At 40.6% G+C, this 23,447-nt stretch overlaps 1 protein-coding gene across 3 annotated transcripts in view; it reads right to left on the reverse strand.

The window, feature by feature from the left end:
• DYM (dymeclin) overlaps positions 1-23,447 on the reverse strand; it is a 385,877-nt gene that overhangs the window by 43,278 nt on the left and 319,152 nt on the right. For all 3 annotated transcript variants that reach the window (XM_068563053.1, XM_068563051.1, XM_068563052.1), the window contains one exon: positions 19,786-19,899. In XM_068563053.1, coding sequence (XP_068419154.1) covers positions 19,786-19,899 — 114 coding nt within the window. The remainder of the gene's footprint in view (positions 1-19,785; positions 19,900-23,447) is intronic.

A 23,447-nucleotide genomic window follows, 5' to 3' on the forward strand; every position in this document is an offset into this window, starting at 1 on the left:
TATATTTATAGGGGGACAGGGTACATATATTGAGACTTCTGGGCTGTTGGCAATGTTCCATTTCTTGCTCTGAAGAGTGATTACATGGATACTCACTTTCTCACAATTTAAAAGAGTAAAAAAAAAGGGGGGTGGTGGATTTATCAGTAGATGGAAACTTGGCTACATTCTAGGTATGATGTATGACTATGAACAAGTTAGTTACTATTCTTGTGACTCAACATACTTCTGAAAATGGGTATAAAGTATATTCCTTCCAATCTCACTGAGCAAAAATATAATTTGATACTAAACACAGGTCTGGTTTAACTTACCTAGCTAGCGCCAGAGAAAAGCTGACTTTAAGTGCTTTAAAAAAACTCTTTCCTATTTAAATGTAACAGAGTCAGTTCTATTTGAAAGATCATGTGAGAAATCTTTTCGGTGAGCCAAGATCCTTCCTGAACACAACTAATTAGTCTATAACTTACCATTTTTAAAGGTTGGGGTTTTTGTATATTAGGTTTTCTTCAAGAGTGGCATACGGGTAGTGATCTTCACAATCTAATAATTGCCACTATATTAGTCAGAGATTAGGAAATCCCCTCAACTATTTCTCCAAATTCATATTTTAAGCTGTGCTTGGGTTAAAGACCATATCATTATTTCCAAGTTTCAAAATGGATTAGATTTCTACCAATTAGTGTTCACTGTCCGAGGTACTTCCTACTGCCCTCAGAGCTCCCAGGCAAGAATCCTATTTAAAGCAGGGGTCCCCAACCCCTGGGCCAGGCCACAGACTGGTACCCGTCTGTGTGGCCTGTTAGGAACCGGGCCGCACAGCAGGAGGTGAGCGGCGGGCTAGCGAGTGAAGCTTCATCTGTACTTAACAGCTGTTCCGCATCGCTCTCATTACCGCCTGAGCTCCGCCTCCTGTCAGCATTATGGTGAGCTGTATAATTATTTCATTATAGATTACAAAGTAATAATAATAGAAATAAAGTGCACAATAAATGTGATGTGCTTGAGTCATCCTGAAACCGTTCCCCTCAACACCCCCGGTCCGTGGAAAAACTGTCTTCCACGAAACCAGTACCTGGTGCCAAAAAGGTTGGGGACCGCTGCTATAAAGAAACTGCGTGTGCTGAATTGACAGGAGAACAAAAATTGTTACATTCGTTAATTAACTGTCTCTAACTTACTGTTGAGTATCAATCATATTCAGTCTTCACAGAACTATGTTAGGGTTTTAGGGCCTCGAATCCTCTAAAACCAACAAACCCTGTACAAAAAAAACTCGAACTGTATGGCAGATGCTTACCAGCTACCTCGATGTGATTAGTTATATGCCAATCACTGCCTCTTCCAACTTGCCCCAGAAATGAAAGCCATCATAACAAAAGCAGTTTTGTTCCCTCAAATGACCAATTTTGCTGTGTGTAATGAATTATATTAGTGTTTAATTAAGACTTTGGTTTCTTTAAAAAGCCTTATATCACCTTAAAAGTTTTCAGAAACTTTTGGGATATATGCTCAATTAAGAACATCCCTTCGAAAATCATAAGAACCAAATATCAATACAATTATTTAGTTTTCTTATTCTTTTACTTAAAAAAAAAAACTGTGTAGAAAAGCTGACTTGAGAATACTAATAAAATAAGCAGAACCCACAGAACAAATTATTATACATAATTTGTTAGTCACTCTTTTTATCAGAAATAATTCAGTCTTCACTTATCATCCATTAAAGATAAACAGTTCTATAACTATCTGGGAGCCATTATTTCTTGGCATAAATCAGATTACAAAATACTTTGTAAGGATTGCAATAAATGACTTGAACAGTAACTGTAGAGGCAATGAAACAAGCTCAGTAACTTTCATATGGTCAGCCTAATAGAAGAGTCAAGATTGGGACAGATGAAGAATGGTAAATGGTTCTATTTTTCAACCTACATAGTAGAGTCTCTTTTAGGAACTTTTAGTTTGTGAATCACAAATTTCTGATTATACCAAAGAAAATAATTCTATCAAAAGTAATAGCAGAGACAGGGACTTCCCTGGTCGTCCAGTGGTAAAGAATCCGCCTTCCAATGCAGGGGATGCGGGTTCGATCCTTGGTCGGGGAACTAAGATACCACATGTCGCGGGGCAACTAAGCCCGTGTGCCACAACTACTGCGCCTGAACAAGAGAGCCTATGTGCTGCAAACTACAGAGCTCATGCGCTCTGGAGCCCGCGCGCCACGACTAGAGAAGAGAAAACCATGCATTGTGAACTTGTGTCCTTTGGTCATTGGAAACCACGGTTTGGAGAACTGGGCAAAAATTTTTTTGCTATAGAAAAATCAGATATTTATCATTTTTCAGTTAAGAGTTTTAGTTTTCATGACTATATTCAAGATGTAATGATTTGTAATAAACACCAAATTTTTATACTCTTTGAGATCACAAAGTAAAAACTAAGTTTAATCTAATTCTTACCCATTGAAAGGAAGAGAAAATATCCTGTAAACTGCTTACAAATCTACCATATGTTTAATTAAACAGAAATAATGAAAGACATTATAACAAATACCAGAGTTAGTTTGCTTATCAAGAATGGCTATCCTAAAAGTAAATACGACATGAAGCCACTGCATGTGCAGTGCAGTTTCATTATTATCTATGAGAAAAGCCTCAGAGTGTCCTAATACTCCCTGAAGTAGCAATGGCTATAACTGTCCAAACGTTCCAAAGATTACAACACTGTATACAGATACTGTCAAAACCAAGAACTTAGTTATATTATGAATGCTTTAGGTTAAACAAATTGATCTAATAGGCAAATGGGTTTGTGAGGCAGGAGGAGACAAAAATTTAAGATTTCAAAGAAAGAATAGCTTCTTTATGGCTCAAAGATAAGAGGGACTGAAATAATCTTGGACAAGCCATTCTCTTATCTCTAAATGCTCTTTAGCCTGTTTCCTCACTTGCAAAATGTAAATTATCCTTACAATTCATATGGTTGTTGGGAAGACGAAATGAGAACACCTATAAAAAAAAATACCTAGCAGAGGGACTGGCACAGAGCAAGTGCTCATTAAATGTAACTAGATGATAAACAACAAAGAAAAAGGAGTTGAGTCAAAAGAGGGATACTTAAGTCAGACTAAAGAGCAGATGCTGGGACTTCCTTGGTGGCTCAGTGGATAGGACTCCACGCTCCCAATGCAGGGGACCTGGGTTTGATCCCTGGTCAGGGAACTAGATACCACACGCATGGGGCAACTAAGAGTTCACGTGACACAACTAAGGAGCCCTGGAGCTGCAACTAAGACCCGGCACAACTAAATAAATAAATAAATGAATATTAAAAAAAAAAATAAAGCAGATGCGACATTTTAAAAGACCATAGCCTTTAACTTTTTTTGCTACTATTTGTTTAATTTACAAAATAATTGTGATAATTCTCATATTTGGGTTACATGTCAAAAATCTACTTAAAAGAAAGCTTCTATTTTAAGGTTCATGAAGTGAAAGTTCTCTGTCTTTTATAGGAAACGAAGATAAAACAGTTCCAATCCTATCAAGGCTACTGTTAACCCTAGCCATCATTTCCTTCTTTTTTTTTTAACATCTTTATTGGAGTGTAACTGCTGTCCAATGGTGTGTTAGTTTTTGCTGTATAACAAAGTGAATCAGCTACATGTATACATATATCCTCATATCCCCTCCCTCTTGCATCTAGGGCAGGGAACTAGAGAAAACTGGGCCACACAATAGTGGTTCTCCAATCTGGCAGATTATCGGGATCACTCAGAGAACTGTTTAAAAAGCCAGATTCCTGAGTTCATCACCAGACCACTGAATCAGAATCTGAGGCGGTATCCAGAAACCTGCATTTGAAAACAATGCTCCAGGCGACTGTGTTCATTCTTTTGGAATCCTCGCCTTGATGGAAGGAGAATCAGTGTAAGCAGATTCGTTCTTACGTAAGACCAATACAGAAGGAATTCTAATAACAACATTTAAAAATTTCTGTGCTTCCTACAGTCCTTGTCTTGTCCTGTCCTTGGTTAAGCTTTCCCATTTGCTTCCTTCTCAATGTATAAAATCGGTGACTTGGAAAGCTAGAACGGCACCCTGCACGTGTGCGGGGGTGTGTGAGTGCGCGTGCATTTGTGCATGTGTGCATTTGAGGTCATGTATTTCATACTATATTCCTCATATGGGATTGAATGGTCCTAAAAATAAGGTGCCAGCATTATTCTGGCAGTTTCTGAAACCATTTATGATTGTGTTTACTGTTCCATGAGAGGCACTGGTAACTCATGAGTAGGACTTGATCTCGGTCTTTAGTGGACAAGAAACTCAAGGAGGGTTAGAACGGGAGAGAGAACCGCTCTGCTGGTCAAACTTCTGCAGAGATCATTTGGGGCTTGAAGGAAATGGCAGGAGTGTGCTCGTCTCCCCTTTTAAGGAGAGAAGCCCAGCACAGAGCTGTCCCTTTTATGCTTTAGTGCTTCCTAGTCGCCACCCAAAAGTAAAAAGTAATTAAGATAACAATATTTCAAAGAGAGAGAGAGAAAACAGCCAGGGGAAAAAAGTCCAAAATGAGTTTTAAAATACAGGGGGGAAAAAAAGGCTTCATATGAGCCTGGTAATTCCAGCATGTTCTTCACCCTCCAAGAAAGACTCAGAAATAGAATAAAATAACGTCACCTGAGAAACTTTATTCTAATAACATAAATCAGAATATTTTACTCTGCTTGAACTGTAATGAAATCGTGGCAGGTGAGAGCCAAGAAGAGAACCCCTGAGAAACTCTTAAAAATTCAGTGAGGCCAACTTACATAGTAATTAACTTACTGATGAGGAGTACTAAAGAGGAGGTCTTCAGACCAGGGTTTTGCAGCTATAAGAATGCATGAGCGTGGAACAATTATTATAAGCTTAAAAAAATGTTAACTATTTCAGCAAAGTGACCAGGGCCTCCACTCTTAACTTAGCTTCTCTAATAATATTTTGGCAAGAAAGTTGACCTTGCAAGAGTCTCTGGAGAGCTGTTCTCCAAAAAACAATGTTTACTTGAAGCAGCATCTGGGACCATCACTCAGTGGTCAACAGCTCCCCTCCTCTCTGCCTCTCTCTCTTCCATTCAGCAAATATTAACCCACTATGTTCCAGATATGACCTAAGACACATCAGTGCACAAAATATGCAGAGCCCTGCCTTCCTGGTGCTTATATTATCCGAAAGAATAATAATAATTACATAGCATGCTAGGTGATAAACGCTGCAGAAAAGCAAAACCTAGAGTAGGATTAGGGGGATTGGAAGCGCTGAAATTTAAACAAGGAGGTCAGGCAGGCCTCACTGAGAGAGAGGCTTCATTTGCTCATGTGAGTAAAGACCTGAAGGAGGTGCAGGAGTGAGGTGTGCAGGGATCTGGGGGAAAGCAATCGAGGCCAGAAGGAGAAGCCCGAGCAGAGGCCTTAAGGGTGGAGAGTGCTGGTGTGTCTGGGGGATTATCTACTGCTATGTTTCTTAAACTTGAGCCGACATCAGAAGACACTTGGAGGGCTACTGCCGGGTCCCAGCCCCAGGGGAGGAGGCTGGCTAGTCGTATTCCCATGGGTGGAAACGCACACGGTAAGGACGCAGAAAAGTGTGTCTGTGGACATGAGCATTGGTTATTGTGGGACCCCGAGGTGGGGCCGTCCAAGGGGAGGTGGGCACACCACAGTGGCACTCAGTATTCTGCTCTGGAGACAGAGAACTGACAGGGAAACGAAAGACACTTGGGCTGGGAACAGAGAGAGACTCCTAATAGGAGATGGGGGAAGATTTTAAGTGAGTCAATATTAAGAGGCTATGAAAAACTCTTGAAATTTCAGTCAACTTTCTATATTTCTCTTTGTGCAACTAACAACAACCATGAAAGTATTCTAAAAGGTGGATATAAAACAAAGGCTTTAAAAATCACTCAGCGTGAAACCACCAAGCCACTCGAATCCTATGATTTGCCAAGTGTCTTAAGTGAATGAAATGAGAAGTTCAGTTAGTGCCAGTAACTGCTATTTTCCCTAGTTTCCTATTTACACTAAAAGAGAAGTTATCTTCTGGCTCATTCCCCCTGAAAAGCATGACCTGAGTTTCAAACACTAGATATGGCAAAGTTCTTAATCCTCAAATGACATGGGTAATTCACTAAGCCGAAGAAAAGAGGGGCCCAGGAACCCTTACATCATTACGTACGAGGTGGTGTGACGGTGGCTGAGAACCTGCACAGATGTGGGTGAATTCTGACCCATCATCATGACGTTCCAAATGCTCACTAGTAGGCCAAACGGGAGCCAGGGGCAGGCCCTGCTGTGCACGCAGACAGTGAGAACTCTGAGCTGCATCTTCTAACTGAGCTCCTGGAGGACACACTAACTTTATTTATTTCCTTCCAAACGCGAAAGGAGAAATAAGCATCTTAGGGTTTCAGAGCCTGTTCTTTGTGTGTCTGTTTATGCAGGAGGGTCCCCCCAAAACTAATTACCTGGTATTGCCTTTCCCAGACTTCACGCAATACCCGTAAGAAGAGGATGTTTAGAATGATATTAATACTATTTACTCTGAATAGCCAACTTGTTTAACTGTATAGACAGATTCATCCAAAGAGTATATATTCCCACACAGGATATTACACAAATATTTTACAAGGCTATGTCAAATAACATTCGATTGAAAAATATTTTATTTGGTTGAAAGTCAATTACTGTGTCATGGGCTTCCAGATCTTAATGTTTACTTGCCCAAAATTGGAAGAATAAGTCTTCTACAAATTTGGCTTCAGTGCTGCAACTCAAAGGAAACTTCAAAAACTTCTGGCTCATCTTCTTCAGTTGACATTAGCTGGCTAATGTCTCAGGAGTAAGAGGCACTGTGCTTCTCTTAACAGCCCAAAAGGTCGTTCTAAAATTTCTAAATGTTTAATTTATATTTTAAGAAAGAACAAATCAGTAAGTACGCGCACTATTCTACACTTTCATAAAGACCTTACTAAAAAGCATTTCCAATTTGAAACAACCTCTTTTACATCAATCTCATACACAAAGCTATTATTACATACCCGACAATTATTTTACCAGTATATATTAGTGAACCACCCAAAAGACTATAATGTGCTGTAATGTGGTATAGTACAAACATTATTCAACACACAGCTTGAATTTTCAATCAACTTTAGATACAGCAGAATTCTGTGAATTAAACTCTAGAGGTTTTAAGCGATTCGTTTTATTATAAACAATCCAAAAAGATGATTAAAATAATTGAGATAAGGCTTGATTATAAACAGTCTTTTTTTCTAGAAACATCTGTGGTAATAATGTGCTATCATTTAAACCAACTGAGGATAACTCACCATCTGTGAGTAAATGTAATTTTGGTTTCTGTTCTAGTACTGGGGACGGATTTCTTTCTCTCTCTCTTTTTTTAAACTGAATCATCCGTCCTCCATCATCTGTCCCTCTTGCAACCACAGAGTGAGATGGTAAGCTGCAGTCAGGAATGCAATTTCTTGCTATGTTCCTGAACAAAATTAACCGGCCCATCTAAAGAATTTACCCATGACCTTGGCTTCAATGGGATCTTGCTCTAAATTAGAGTTAACTGGGACCTCCCACAGATCAATTAATTTCTGCATTTATTTAGCCATAATCCTGAAAAACCAAGAGTTATATTTCTCATTTATATTTTACGATCTCAAATATAAAGGGCATTTTCTTTCTGAACATAGTATAATAAATGAACAACACAGTAACATTCAAACATATAGCCTGTACACTGTAATTCATTTTGCTTTAAGGTAAGTATTATAGTGAACTACAAAATTAACTTGCAGTATCTGCTATGGCCCATGGAGTGGCTCTTGGGCCAGGAGTGTTCACTAAAGGAATTAGGAAATAAAATTTGGGACTGGAATTCAGTAGGAAAAAAATGGACTAAAGACGAAACTAGTGAGAGACAATCCAAAAAGAGAGGAGCTAAGGTTTATCATAGGGGAGGGAGAGATACAAAAGAAGAGTACCTGAGTATAACAGCAGAGTGAGGAAGCAGTAACTGTCCTCAGAAGAGAAAGGAGGTGGGAAAGGACAGGCGAGTGGAAGGGTCCAGAAAGTTCTAAGAAGAAGGTGGCCTAGGGCTTCCCTGGTGGTGCAGTGGTTAAGAATCCGCCTGCCAATGCAGGGGACACGGGTGCGAGCCCTGGTCTGGGAAGATCCCACATGCTGCGGAGCAACTAAGCCCGTGTGCCACAACTACTGGAGCCCGTGTGCCACAACTACTGAAGCACGCATGCCTAGAGCCCGTGCTCCACAACAAGAGAAGTCATGGCTATGAGAAGCCCACGCATCGCAATGAAGAGTAGCCCACGCTCGCTGCAACTAGAGAAAGCCTGAGCGCAGCAACGAAGACCCAATGAAGCCAAAAGTAAAAAAAAAAAAAAAAAAAAAAAAAGCAGCTAGTTTAAGAAAAAAAAAGGGGGGTGCCTAGTGCCCAGGTCTTGTTTCCTAAATACCATTTAAAAAAAAAAAAGGGACCAGGGATCATTGAAGAAATGGTTGATTCCGGGGCTGAGGAAGATACAGGAGCCAACCTGGAGGAGCTCCCACTGGCCAAAGCTAGAACAATTTGAGCAACAAAATAAATAAATGATAATATTGAATTATAATCTATAGAATAAAATATAAAATTATCATTCATTAGGTAAACACCACAGTAATAACTGTGTAGGGCAGCTCCACTGATGAATGATATAATCAAGGCAAAAGTTTGAGGAGAAACAGGATATTAGCAAAGTCTCACTCCCAAGACAGTAATCAATAACAAAGGGAGAAATAGTGACTTTCCACTGGAGAAATCTGGTAGCCACCACATTAACCGAGTGATCAAGGATAACATCAACAGCAATGAGAGAGGCTGACACCAGGTACCTCCTGGTATGATGAACTGAGAGGGGCACAATGCCACTTCTGTGGTATTTTTGCCAAATATGTATAACTTCAATATAATCATGAGGAAACATTAGAAAAACCCAAGTTGAGAGACATTCTACAAAATAACTTGACCAGCACTCAACCACAGTGTCAAGGTCATGAATGATAAGGAGAGCCTGAGGAGCAGTCTCAGGTTGGAGGAGACTAAGGAGATACAAGAAGTAAATGCAGTGTGGGTCCTGGAAAGGATTCTGAAACAGAAATAAGAATACTGGGAGAAAAAAAAAAAACAACTGGTATAATTCAAATAAGGCCTGTAATTTAGTTAAGAGTATTGTACTTCTGTTAATTTTCCGGTTTTGATCATTGTACTACAGTTACATGTGTTGTTAGCATCAGCGGATCCTGGGTGAAGGGTTTACATGAACTGTCTCTACTATTTTTGCAACTTTTCTGTAAGTCTAAAATTATTTTAAAATAAAATGTAAATAAGAACATCAAGGGGGCATTGATTCAAATATCTTCTCTTCTGGACAACCTATCTAAAACTGCTCGCTTCCCAATGTTATCTATCCTCCTCTATTCTTCTTATTTACTGCTACCTAAAATAGCAAATATTATAAAATAAGCTACAAGGATATATTGTACAACACAGCAAATATAGCCAATATTTTATAATAATTATAAATGCAGTATACGCTTTGAAAATTGTGAATCACTATATTGTACACCTGTAAATTATATAATATTGCACATCAACTATACGTCAACTAAAAAAAAAGAAGAAAAAAGAAAACAAGAAATAAAAATAAATTAGTGTACAAAAAAAAGCAAATATTTTACTTATTTCTCATTGTCTATCTCCTCCACAAGAAACAAAAAAACAAAAAACCAAGCTCTATGAAGAGGCAGGGTTTTTTTGTCTACTTTGCCCATTGCTGTATCCAGAGTTTAGAACAGTGCCTGACACATATAGGGAGAGACAGTTAAGTGAATTAAAATTGCAAAGAGGATGGTAAAATAAAAATTAAGAAAAGCAGGTCTGGAGATAGAAAATTTTACTCCAGGACTCTTGAATTCTAAGAAGTCCCCATTTCCTCTTTAGCATATATAAAGTGAGCTTTTCACTCATCTACTTATTACATTTACTGAGCAACTCCTATGTACCAGACATCAAAGGGATGCAGATGACTAAGACATGACCCCTATTCTCAAGGAAGTTACAGGTGAGTGGGAGAGAGAAAACATTTAAATAACTACATACAAGGTAGAAGAGGAGAGGAGTCCCCAAAAATGTAAATATAAAATGCAATGGATATTCAGAGGGGGGAGGCACAGGTAGGTTGAGGAGTAAAAGGAAAGGCTTCCTAAACGTTGTTAACTTGATCAAGGGCTTCAATGAATGCTTAGAATTTGAATAAGCAAAAAGCAAAGGTGGGAGAATGGTATATTGGGAGAAGAAAATTGTGTCAGTAAACCCAAAACCGCAGGAAGGAAGAAGGCACAGAGATAGTTCCACTCGGCTGGAGCACCAGGTGGGGGTGGGGCAATGGGAAGTAGGGAGGCAAAGGACTGGAATGGCAGGCTGGGGTTAGACTGTGAATGGTCTAGAATTGCAGCCTAAGGACTCCAGACCTTGTCAGGGAGCAACAGGGCTTGACCTCTAAATAGTAGAAGGACGTTACCAGAGCACTGCTCTACAAAAATTCTTCCTGGAATTTTAGAACACAGAATTCTAGACTCATAAGAATTGCAAGAAATCTTTGGGATCATCCTGTGTAACTTCTTTTTTTTTTTTTTTTTTTAATTATTTATTTATTTATTTTTGGCTGTGTTGGGTCTTCGTTTCTGTGCGAGGGCTTTCTCTAGTTGCGGCAAGCGGGGGCCACTCTTCATCACGGTGCGCGGGCCTCTCACTATCGTGGCCTCTCTTGTTGTGGAGCACAGGCTCCAGATGCGCAGGCTCAGTAGTTGTGGCTCACAGGCCCAGCTGCTCCGCAGCATGTGGGATCTTCCCAGACCAGGGCTCGAATCCGTGTCCCCTGCATTAGCAGGCAGACTTTCAACCACTGCCCCACCAGGGAAGCCCCTGTGTAACTTTTTATTAACAGGAACTCTTTCAATCTTTTCCCCCTGTGTTATAGATTTGAGTTCCTTTGTCACCTGGTGCTCTTTTTACATTTACCATCCAGACTTTATCGTGAATACAACACTTCACTACTTCATGAAGCCCCATATGGACTGCTAAACAACTTTACCCGTCAGAAAACACTTCCTTAGGTGGAACTAATACCTGTCTTTGTTCAGTTACTACCCATTGCCCTTGGCATAAAATGAGAAGCTTAATTCCTCTTTCACAGTATAATCCTTAAAGTAGCTGAACACAGTTTTTATATTTTTCTCTCTTTCCCAGGTTATATATTCTCTACTCCTCACCTTATGTGACCTACAGGCTCTTTACTATATAACTTTACCTGCTTGTGCACACACCTTGGTTTACCAATGTGATGCTCAGATGGAACCTAACGACCCTAGTGTGGTCTTACTGGCACGGAAGGGGATAGTACAGGACAGTGGTAAACAAAATGGACTCTGGAGAAAGACTGCCTTGGTTTGAAGCCCAGCTTTGCATCTGGGCAGTAATTTAACCTCTCTGAGCCTTAGTTGCCTCGTCTAGAAAAATCAGGATAATAGCATCAACTCATAGTGCTATAAAGCGCTTAGAAAAGTGTCTTGTAGCATTATTAGTATTATTGTTGAGCTTGAGTTCTCAAATTTTACTCACAGGTTATATCTGCCAGCATTGTGAGAAACTGTGCATCTGAGCCTTAAGATGAAAAAGGCTGGCAGCGCTTATACCATTCTGTTTTTTTTTTTTTTTTTTAAGTTTTATTATTTTTTTTTATTGGAGTATAATTGCTTTACAATGTTGTGTTAGTTTCTGCTGTACAATGAAGTGAATCAGCTATATGTATATCATCTATATCCCCTCCCTCTTGGACCTCCCTCTCCCTCACCCCATCTTACCCGTCTGGGTCATCACAGAGCACTGAGCTGAGCTCCGTGTGCCATACAGCAGGTTCCCACTAGCTATCTATTTTACAGATGGTAGCGTATTTATGTCAAACCTAATCTTCCAATTCGTCCCACCCTCCCCTTCCCCGCCCACCCCACGTCCACATGTCCGTTCTCTACGTCTACGTCTCTATTCCCGCTGCAATTAGGTTCATCTGTACCATTTTTCTATATTCCACAAATACGCGTCAATATATGATATGTTTTTCTCTTTCTGGCTTACTTCACTCTGTATGACAGACTCTAGGTGCATCCACATCTCTACAAATGACCCAGTTTCATTCCTTTTCATGGCTGAGTAATATTCCACTGTATACATGTACCACATCTTCTTTATCCATTCATCTGTCACTGGACATTTAGGTTGTTTCCATGTTCTGGCTATTGTAAATAATGCTGCAATGAACACTAGGGTACATAAGTCCTTTTGAGTTATGGTTTTCTCAGGGTATATGCACAGTAGTGGGATTGCTGGGTCATATGGTAGTTCTATTTTTAGTTTTTTTAAGGAACTTCCATACCGTTCTCCATAGTGGCTGTATCAATTTACATTCCCATCAACAGTACAAAAGGGTTCCCTTTTCTCCACACCCTCTCCGGCATTTACTGCTTGTAGATTTTTTGACTGTGGCCATTCTGACTGGTGTGAGGTGATACCTCATTGTAGTTTTGATTTGCATTTCTCTAATAATTAGTGATGTTGAACATCTTTTCATGTGCCTCTTGGCCATCTGTATGTCTTCTTTGGTGAAATGTCTGTTTAGGTCTTCTGCCCACTTTTTAATTGGGTTGTTTGTTTTTTTGATATTGAGCTCCATGAGCTGTTTGTATATTTTGGAGATTAATTCTTTGCCCATTGCTTCGCTTGCAAATATTTTCTCCCATTCTGAGGGTTGTCTTTTTGTCGTGTTTATGGTTTCCTTTGCTGTGCAGGAGCTTTTAAGCTTAATTAGGTCCCATTTAATTATTTTTGTTTTTATTTTCATTACTCTAGGAGGTGGGTCAAAAAAAGATCTTGCTGTAGTTTATGTCAGAGAGTGTTTTTCCTGTGTTTTCCTCTAAGAGTTTTATAGTGTCTGGTCTTACATTTAGGTCTTTAACCCATTTTGAGTTTATTTTTATGTATGGCATTAGGTAGTGTTCTAATTTCATTCTTTTTAAAAAAAATAAATAAATAACTTTATTTATTTATTTATTTATTTATTTATGGCTGTGTCGGGTCTTCGTTGCTGCATACGGGCTTTCTCTAGCTGTGGTGAGCAGGGGCTACTCTTTGTTGCGGTGCACGGGCTTCTCATTGTGGTGGCTTTTCTTCTTGCAGAACATGGGCTCTAGGTGTGCAGGCTTCAGTAGTTGTGGCGTGCGGGCTCAGTAGTTGTGGCTCACAGGCTCTAGAGCGCAGGCTCAGTAGTTGTGGCGCACGGGCTTAGCTGCTCTGCGGCACGTGGGATCTTACTGGACCAGGGATCGAACCCATGTCCCCTGCATTGGCAGGTCAATTCTTAACCACTGTGTCACCAGGGAAGTCCTGATTTCGTTCTTTTCCATGTAGCTGTCCAGTTTTCCCAGCACCACTTACTGAAGAGGCTGTCTTTTCTCCACTGTACATTCTTGCGTACTTTGTCATAAATTAGGTGACCATACGTGCGTGGGTTTATCTCTGGGCTTTCTATCCTGTACCATTGATCTATATTTCTGTTTTTGTGCCAGTACCATGCTGTCTTGGTTACTGTAGCTTTGTAGTATAGTTTGAAGATGGGGAGCCTGATTCCTCCAGTTCTGTTTTTCTTTCTCAAGATTGCTTTGGCTATTCCAGGTCTTTTGTGCCTCCATATAAATTGTAAAAATTTTTGTTCTAATTCTGTGAAGAATGCCATTGGTAGTTTGATAGGGATTGCACTGAATGTGTAGATTGCTTTGGGTAGTAGAGTCATTTTCACCATATTGATTCTTCCAATCCAGAAACATGGTCTATTTCTCCGTCTGTTTATGTCACCTTTGATTTCTTTCATCAGTGTTTTACAGTTTTCTGAGTACAAGTCTTGCTTCCTTCGGCTTCAATTTTATTTAGAGGATATACTCTTTTCCAGTTGGAGATTATTCTCACTAAAGGAGATAAACTAGCATTTGAAAATGGGAGAATGCTTAAATCAATCAATCATGTGATCTTGTCCACTGTTCCTATGCTGAAGGCCCACAATTTCTTATTTTCTTTGCTTTCTCCTCTCAGAGGATCAAAGGCCCCTTCCAATTCGAGTCTTCGACAATGTTTGTGTAAGTTCATGCCACTCCATTACTTTTGGCCTCTGTACATACCATTCTTTCTATCTTTTGCAGGTATCCTTTAAAAAAAAGCCATGCTCGTCAAGGAACTTCTCATTCTGCTTCTTTAGTTTCTTTTGATCGTATGCCACGTTGTTGGCAACTCCAGCACCTTTCTTCCCCTTTCACGCTGGAAGCCTGGAAACTACATGTCCTAGCATCTCTCCAGAAGGGCTTTGGGTTAGACTGTGGCAAGGAGAGGAACTTGTATTTCAGAAGGCAGAAGAGAGACAGAGGCCACTGGTGCTCTGGTTAACAGTGGTGGGCAGACTGTGGGCTTCAGCAAACGTTTTGACGGTGGCTTCTAGCAATCTTCCTGCAGACCTCCGCATGGATGTCTGCAGGCCGGCCAGACCATCGGTGACGACATTCTTGCCGCTTCTGATGTCCTGAAAGCCAGCACTGTTTTTTGCTGAAGTTGGCTTCCTTAGTCCTTTCAATGACTTTCAAATTTCCTATATTAAATTGCTTTCTGTTCGCAGTCAGGGGTTTTATTTCTCTGACAGGTTTGGTAGGGAACACAGAAGGTCCTCTCTATAACTCGAGTATAAAGGGTTTTGTAAGGAAAATAGAGGCTTACGCAACCGTTAGAAAGGCGAGATCAGGGAAGCCGCGACAGAAGACTGTCTACAGCACTGGAGTAGGTTCTCAAGAGCTCACTGCAAGCTGCTGCAAACCTCAGTATCTCTGGGGAGACATCGATGACCCTGGCCGCCTAGAGCACCAGGCCAGGCAGGAACTGCCTCTGGCGGATAACGGCTTCTTCTCTTCTGCTTTCCAAATCGCATGCAAGTGGGCCTCTCCTTGGCTGACTGCCATTTGGAACTACACAGACAGGAGGATTCTGGAAAATGTACTCTGGATGCATCTCTGTGATGCACAGGAGACTGGAGAAGGAGGCGAATGTGATACAGAGTTGAAAACAGATACTTCAGTACAAACGTAGTTCTCATATTTGTTTACACAGAACAATCAGTGATTGGATAGTTAATATCTTTTATTTTATTTGTTTTCCATCCCACTTGAACTACATTTTTTCTTGCTATGAACCATATACAACTTTTAGCAATTTATGGTCTTTTGGCATACAAACCTGACTATATGCCCCTCTGCTATTATGAACTGAAAGGTGATCTCTGTCATAAAAAATCCCCAGGTCAATAATATTTCCTTATTGTTTCTTACATCTTCTGAGAGTAAAAACTGTTATCAAAAGTTTATGCAGTTTCCTGCTTTGTGGAGAATGATAATTTTAGTATATACACAGACAAAATTATACTCTTAGGAATGGAAACGTTCTTAAAAGTCACACAGTTGGTTTTCCCCACCAATATTTGAGTCCTTACAATTGGAATGGCAAATAACTTGTACATGTGCTCCTGGCTTTCTGCTCCTGTTGCCAATGGCAGGCGTTGTTAATGGATCTCAGCACTTTTCCTGCTGCACCCGAACTCAGCCTTAGAATCCTTCTCCATTTACTGTGCTGGCCAGCTAGTACCAACAGATGAGAGCTTCATGCAAGATGGAACTTATCTGCATCCCTGTCAAGTGGCCATCGTCCTATTACTCTTAACACCTCCAGTGACAGTGAATGCACCACTTCCCAGAAGTTGCCTATTCCATCTCTAAATACAGTTGACCCTTGAACAACAAGGATTTGAACTGCGTGGATCCACTTATGCATAGACTTTTTTCCAACAGTAAATACTACAGTACTACATGATCCAGGGTTGGTTGAATCTGTGAGTTCAGAGGAACTGTGGATACAGAGGGCTGATGATAAATTATATCTGGGTTTTCGACTGTGTGGAGGGTCTGCATGCACCCTGAACCCCTACATTGTTCAAGGGTCAACTGTAGTTCCATTTCTTAGAAAGTTCTCCCTTCTATGGGACTGAAATGCAAGTTCCTTCTACCCATTGGTCCTATTCCTGAGACCACACATAATAAGTCCAAATCTGCTTTTGTAAATAATTCTTCCAGTACTTGAAGACAAGTCTCTTCTGCTTGGATCCTCTGAATTCCCCTAATCACTCCCTGTGTTCTTTCACAATTTTGGTGATTCTCTGAAAGTTTTCCAAATTGTCTTATGGTGTGTGGCCTCCAAAGTTTGCTCTGAATTGTCTAGTACAGACAGCCTCTAGAAACTAGTAGCAGATTGACTCACATATACTGTTGAGCCGCACATTTAGCAAAGCAGAGCCAGGCATCTAACGATGAAAGACTCAGCTAGCCAACATCTGAAAGTTGTCCTTGAGACCACCTAGCCCAAGTCCAAATCCACTTCCATAAACAGTTCTTCCAGTACTTGCAGACCAGTTCTCTAACCAGTCCAACAGAACCTACGTTCAGCCACCATTCCCTGGAGCTTCTGTAATCAATGCAGACTATAGCTATCTCCTAAAAGGCCTAAGTGCACTCGCCTGCCCACCAGACAATTTCTTGGACGAATTCTGTTAGCACTTCCGCCTTTCCACCGTGGTCCAAGTCAAGCAATAGTCTAACTGATCTCTCTGCTTTCATTGTTGCTCTATAGTCTACCCTCAACACGTCAGCCAGAGTGGTCCTATTAAAACTGAAACCCCATCGTGTCTCTCCTCTTGCACTGGTTCCCCATGTCACTGCACCTCCCCACCCCCATCATCCTGTTTACCTCCTGTTCCTCTCCCCTTGTTCACACAGCTCTAGCTGCTTCGTTCTTTTCATTATTTCTTCAACATGCTTGGCATCCTCCTGGCTTTGGACCTTTTTAGTAGCTGTTCCTACTGCTTAGGACTCTACTCTGAATAAGCACGCCTAATTCTCTCGCCTTTTTTTTTTTTTTTTTTTTTTTTTGCTAAAGGTTTGCCCGGACCATTCTCTGTAAAACTTTCTCCCACCACATCCTCACGGATACTCCCAGACCCCCTCAAGCTGCTCTACCTTTTCTGTATTTTCCAGAGCATTTATCACATCCTAGTGCCCTAGATCATTTTGTTATTTACTATGTTACGCTGATTGTTCATTGTCTGTTTCCTCCTGCTAGACTATGAGCCCTGAAAGGGCAGGGATCTTGGCTCACTATGTGCCCAAGCACTTACAGCAACACTGTCACAGAGCAGATGCTTGAGAAAGACTTGCTCAGTGTTGATGGAACCTTGTGGCAAGCGTAAACCTAATGTCGTATGTCCTCATCACTGGTCACTGCCATCTTCTTTTGTACTTTCGTCCCCATTCCTCTCTGTGCTTTCTCTCCCCCGATCCAGCCTCCTATTACTTCCCTGCCTCCCATACCCTACACTGCCTTTTCAAACCCCAATTTCACGGTTAGGATGTATCCCTACGCTCTCAGTCCCTGCACTGACTCTTCTCTCCTCACCACCTGTTTAACTGAAACTTGGTTCTCCCCTCAGGACTCCCAAACCCCTGGAGCCTTTGGAAGTTAAAAGCTGCTTGTTCTTTCACACTCCCCAGCCTTCAGGGTCTGGAGGTGCAGTTGGTGTCTTCTTTGTTTTCACTGTTGTTGCTTGGCTATTATCCTTCTACCCTTAAGTACAAAGCTCTGTTCATATGAGGCTGGTACCAGCTTCTTCTCCTCCTTATAGCTGCCACCTACTGACTCTTAGGCCTCTCTCTCATTTTCTATAGCATCTGGCTCAGTCTTTCTTTCCGCCCATGGCTTATCATCCTGGGTGCCTATGATGCCCACGTGTATGGCCCATCCTTGGCTTCCAATTCATTAACTGGCTCAGTCACACTGACTTTCATTCACATCTGCATCATTTCAGTCCCCCACTCATGGCCGAATCCAGATCGTGTTGTCATGGAGATCTGCTCCTTTTGAACATCTTTGGTCTAAATATACTGCCCTCTAATCACAATTTCCATTTCTTCTACTATGCTGGTTCTTTGATCTCATCAAAATCTCCCTTCCCTTGACTCCTCTGCATTACCCTTTCCTTATGGTTTCTTGATAGTTCCACTTCTTTCTTGACTTAGCTTAAACACCACGATCCACCACTTCCTACTGGTTAACATGGTAGAGTTCAAATAAATTTGAAACAGTGAGAAAAAACCCGAAAGACCTCAGATGTCTTACTTTAGGTAAGAAAGGAAATAATATGAATTCTCTACACTTCAGGAATTGTCAGGAAAAGAGAGTAAAGTCAAAGCTGGAGGGTCTGGTGAACCGTAATCAGGTTTTATGCTCTTGCCACATGGTGGTGCCATTTTAGCTGATAAGCAGAAACCCCTCCTTCGCTCAGCACTGCGTGAACTGCACGGCTGTGTACGGACAGTGGAACTTCTGCGAGTGATTATGACTAATGTGCTGCTGCTTTATAAACTCTGTTATTAGAACCGAAAATGTTTTCATATCCTACAATGTTCATTAAGCGGCGGTTCTAGTGATAGTGCTGAAAAACAGAGCCCCCCAAACGGTAACTTTGGAACAGAAGCTAGTTGTGATAAAACACTATCAAGAAGGCCAAACATTCACTATGACACCCTGTGTGCTGTTCATTTAGGAACGAGCACTCTAAAAAACTGAGAGGCAATGAAGGAAAAAAACTAAAAGAAGTATTAAGGTAAAAATAGGCGGCAAGGCTGTACATTCACACATCTTCCCCCAAATATCCCCCTTACATATTTTCCTATGGGAAAATTAGTCTTGAAGTATGAGTTTTACATCATGAGATCACTTCAGGAACATATCTAACACACAAATGTAAATGCCTCCTCAAAATACAATATTTCCCCTACCTCTTCCATGAAATGATCCTCTTCTATAGCTACTCCCAGGCACACAGTAAATAGCGTGGTGATTATGAGCATGGACTTTGGAGCCAGATGGCCTGGGTATGAATCTCCTAGTTTCCTAATTTTCTAATTATATGGCTTTGGGTTAATTACTTAACCTCTCTGTGCACCAGATTCCTCATCTGAAAATTAGGATGATAACACTACTTACCATCAAAGGGTTGTTGTGAGGATTGATTGGGTTAATATATGTAAGACACTCAGAACCTCCCAAAAGCACTGAGTAAACACTATGTAAATATTAGCTACTGCTGTAGTGATCATCATCGCCATCACCACCACCACCACCTTCCCATCAACCCTTGATGACACTTAACAAGACTGTATTTATTTCACTGGGTTAAAAAAATAAGGTGCTCCTTTATTCATAGTATATATATATGAATCACTCATAGTATATACAGCGGTTACTCACAGGATATGCAGTGGTGTGAAGACAGTCCTTTTGCTATTTCTTCTGGAAAACTGTCAGAATCCTTCACCACAGTTCTGTGTGTCAGTATACAGTAGAGTAGGCAGCGCAAGTTTAGAGAGCCTTTTCCAGCGCAAGTGCTGGGTAAGTGGTATGATTCTGAATAGAGCCCACTCAGACACTAATATTTGCATCAAGGGATACAACAGTATGTTTCTTCCCCCAGTCTTACCTTCAGCCTGTCCTTGGGCAGTGCGACGACCCCTTGCTTGATGATTTCCAGGACCCGTTCCACTGACAGCTCAGCTCCAGCTTGTAGCAACCTCGAGCTAAAGAAGGTGATCACCTGGAATGTAAAGTGTTATTTTTTTAAACAAGTAGATGTATGAGAGGTATTTTCAGTAGATGCCTTTCTCACATGGTAGTCAAAGGATCATCGTTCCATTTCTTCGAGTGACCTGGCTTTTAATTCACTAGCTCTCCTAAATCAGTCCTCTGTATAAAGGGTTTGATGGCTGAATTAGAGCCAACCCCTGAATATTCAGGGTTGATTATCCATTCTGTGAATTAAGCAGGCTCCTGAATTCTGCACTTTCTTGTGCTGCCTCACCTTGCATTCATATTTCATTTAGAGAGCAGCACCCATCAGGAGGTAGGAAGAGAAAGCTAAAGCTTAATATCTGTTAATATTGAGGCTTAATAGTAGTTGTCCAGAAAAAGTCTTAATAAGAAAGAAATTTGAAGCTAATGGCTAAAATGATGTTTTGGGGATTATTTATCAATTTAATTTATCCACAACACTCTTACCTCTGAGCACCAGGGATAATCAACAGCATGCTGTAATTTTTTTGTTTCATGTCACAGCACAGCCTGAACTATGTAGCAAGGTGCTAACACACAGTAACATTTGGAAATAACACTGTCTCTTAACACTTGTCATTAAAAACTAAAAGACTGTCATCATTTTTTAGGAAATCACTTAAAAACCACAATGTTAATAAATCAAGAAGACCGTAAGTCACTTTTTATTCAAGAGACTATATACACTATAGACCAGTGTTTATAGTCAGAGATGCCTACAAAAATATAAAAATGTATGTTTCTTAAAAAGTTGAGTATTTCCATTTACATGTTTTCTATTTTATAGGTAAATTATTTTAAGTTAACTAAGAGTCATTTCCAAACATTTTTCTAGATTTTCTTTCAGGATTACTCTCCTATATATTAATTGTTCAAATGCACAATAACTTTTCTCCTAACCATTCTAGTGGAAGGTGCATGATATGACATAAATGCCACTGAAATGGATTTATTCTGGAAAGTAGAGACCCAGCTGGAGCCAGAACCCTGACAGGCTTGTGCCTTGCAAGACTGTGGCAATGAGCGAAAACAAAGGCAGCCAATGCCTGGCTATACTGCTGTTGATTCCAAATAAATCATTTCTTTATCTCAGGCAGTTTGCTGGCACCAGCTCCTTTGCAAGTTGCTTATTTTGTCCATGACAGGTTGGTTTTCAACATGTGCCTATGGGTCTTGTTTTTTCCAAGTCAGATTTTAAGCTCTCTGGGATAAAATTTTGTTCACAAGAGTTTAGACACAGCAGGTACTATAACTGATTTTCATAAATTGTAATTAAGTCTCTTTTTATTTATTTATTTATTTTTGGTTGCATTGGGTCTTTGTTGCTGCACGTGGGCTTTCTCTAGTGGCGGCGAGCGGGAGCTACTCTTCGTTGTGGTGCGCGGGCTTCTCATTGCAGTGGCTTCTCTTGTTGCGGAACACAGGCTCTAGGCACACGGGCTTCAGTAGTTGTGGCTCGCGGGCTCTAGAGCGCAGGCTCAGTAGTTCTGGCGCACAGGCTTAGTTGCTCCGTGGCATGTGGGACCTTCCCGGACCAGGGATCGAACCCGTGTACCCTGCACTGGCAGGTGGATTCTTAACCACTGCACTACCAGGGAAGTCCCTCTTTTTATTTTTAAATGGACATTTTATATGTGTAAAATAAGTAAATTCCGTGAAAATATTTTTTGAATTTTGGTTGTACCTGAAGTTTTTGTGTTTTACTTAAGACACTGATGATACCCTTGACAACCTATTCAGTGGAAGGAGTAATCAGAGAATTTACAAAGGAAATAGATGATACTTTGTGTCTGCCAGAAAGATGCAATGTGTACAGCAACTGTACACATTCAATAAAAGGGAAAAAATTCAATAAAATATTTTTTTAAACAAGTAGCAAATTCAATAAAAGGGAAAAGAAGAGAAAGATGCAATGTAATTGGGGGACAAGACACTGATCAAACGTATAATTAAATGGATTTAAGACATCATGGTAGTGTACACTACAAACTACTCAAAGTCAGAGGCCTAGTTTGGGTCCTGCCTGCGATACTTACTAACCATGTGACTTGTAAGATGCTCAACTTCTTCCAGATGTAGAATTGTGCAGTGGTTTGGAGCGCTTATCAGGTGTCAGATTGCTTGCGTTTAAATCCCAGCTCTCCTTATAAACTTAGGCAAGTTATTTAACATCTCCATGCCTTAGTTTCCTGATCTATAAATGAGGAAGAATAGAATGCCCGCCTCATGGGGTTGTTCTTAGAATTAAGTTAATACTTGCAGAGCACAAAGAATGATGCACGGCCCATGGTAAGCGCTCACAAAATGTCAGTAACTATGATTATCATTAGGTGTATCTCAGTATCTTTGTTTATAAAATGAAAAAGTCGCCCCATCTACTGCATAGGAAACAATCATAATACATGTAAAAGTAGTCTGTTAAGGATGAAACCCATGAATGTTAGTACCCCACCAATGTATCCGATCAATAACATTTCTTTGTAGTTATATGTCTATATTCCTGACTTTATGCCTGATACAGGCGAAAAATTTGTAAGAACTGAGTTTGCTGGCACAGGTCATCTCACCCAAACCAGTCAGGACTAGCAAGTGAAATCTACTGAAAGTAAATTTTAGGAAAGCCTGCAGGTTAAAACCTACATGTGATCACCATTAGTTTAATACATGACTGAGGGTCAACTAACAACTCTTCTATTTTTACTTGATGAACTTATGTACAACTTTTCCCAAGGAATTTATATTAATTTCATTATTTTCAGAAAAATTAAACTTAGTACCAGATTGAGGAAGTTTTCATAGTTTGCTTAGGTTGCATAGGTTGCTTCTGTATCTTGGCAGTTATAAATAATAATGCTGCTGTGTACACTGGGGTGCATGTATCTTTTTGAATTAGCGTTTTTGTTTTTTTCAGACATATACGCAGGAGTGGAATTGCTGGGTCATATGGTAGTTCTAGTTTTCGTTTTTTTTTGTTTTTTTTTTTTAAATTTATTTATTATTTATTTATTATTTTATTATTTTTGGCTGTGTTGGGTCTTCGTTTCTGTGCGAGGGCTTTCTCTAGTTGCGGCAAGCGGGGGCCACTCTTCATCGCGGTGCGCGGGGCTCTCACCATCGCGGCCTCTCTTGTTGCAGAGCACAGGCTCCAGACACGCAGGCTCAGTAGCTGTGGCTCACGGGCCCGGTTGCTCCGCGGCATGTGGGATCTTCCCAGACCAGGGCTTGAACCCGTGTCCCCTGCATTGGCAGGCAGATTCTCAAGCACTGCGCCACCAGGGAAGCCCTAGTTTTCGTTTTTTGAGGAATCTCCATACTGCAGATATTGAACTATCCTTGAATCCCTGGGATAACCCCACTTGACCATCGTGTATGACCCTTTTAACGTCTTGTTGAATTCAGTTTGCTAATATTTTACTGAGGATTTTTGCATCTATGGTCACCAGTGATATTGGCCGTAATTTTCTTTTTTTGTGATGTCTTTGGTTTTGGTATCAGGGTGATGCTGCCTCACAGAATGAGTTCAGAAGTGTTCCT

The sequence above is a fragment of the Eschrichtius robustus genome, chromosome 14 (assembly GCF_028021215.1).
Source record: "Eschrichtius robustus isolate mEscRob2 chromosome 14, mEscRob2.pri, whole genome shotgun sequence".
NCBI classification, from domain to species: Eukaryota; Metazoa; Chordata; class Mammalia; order Artiodactyla; family Eschrichtiidae; genus Eschrichtius; species Eschrichtius robustus.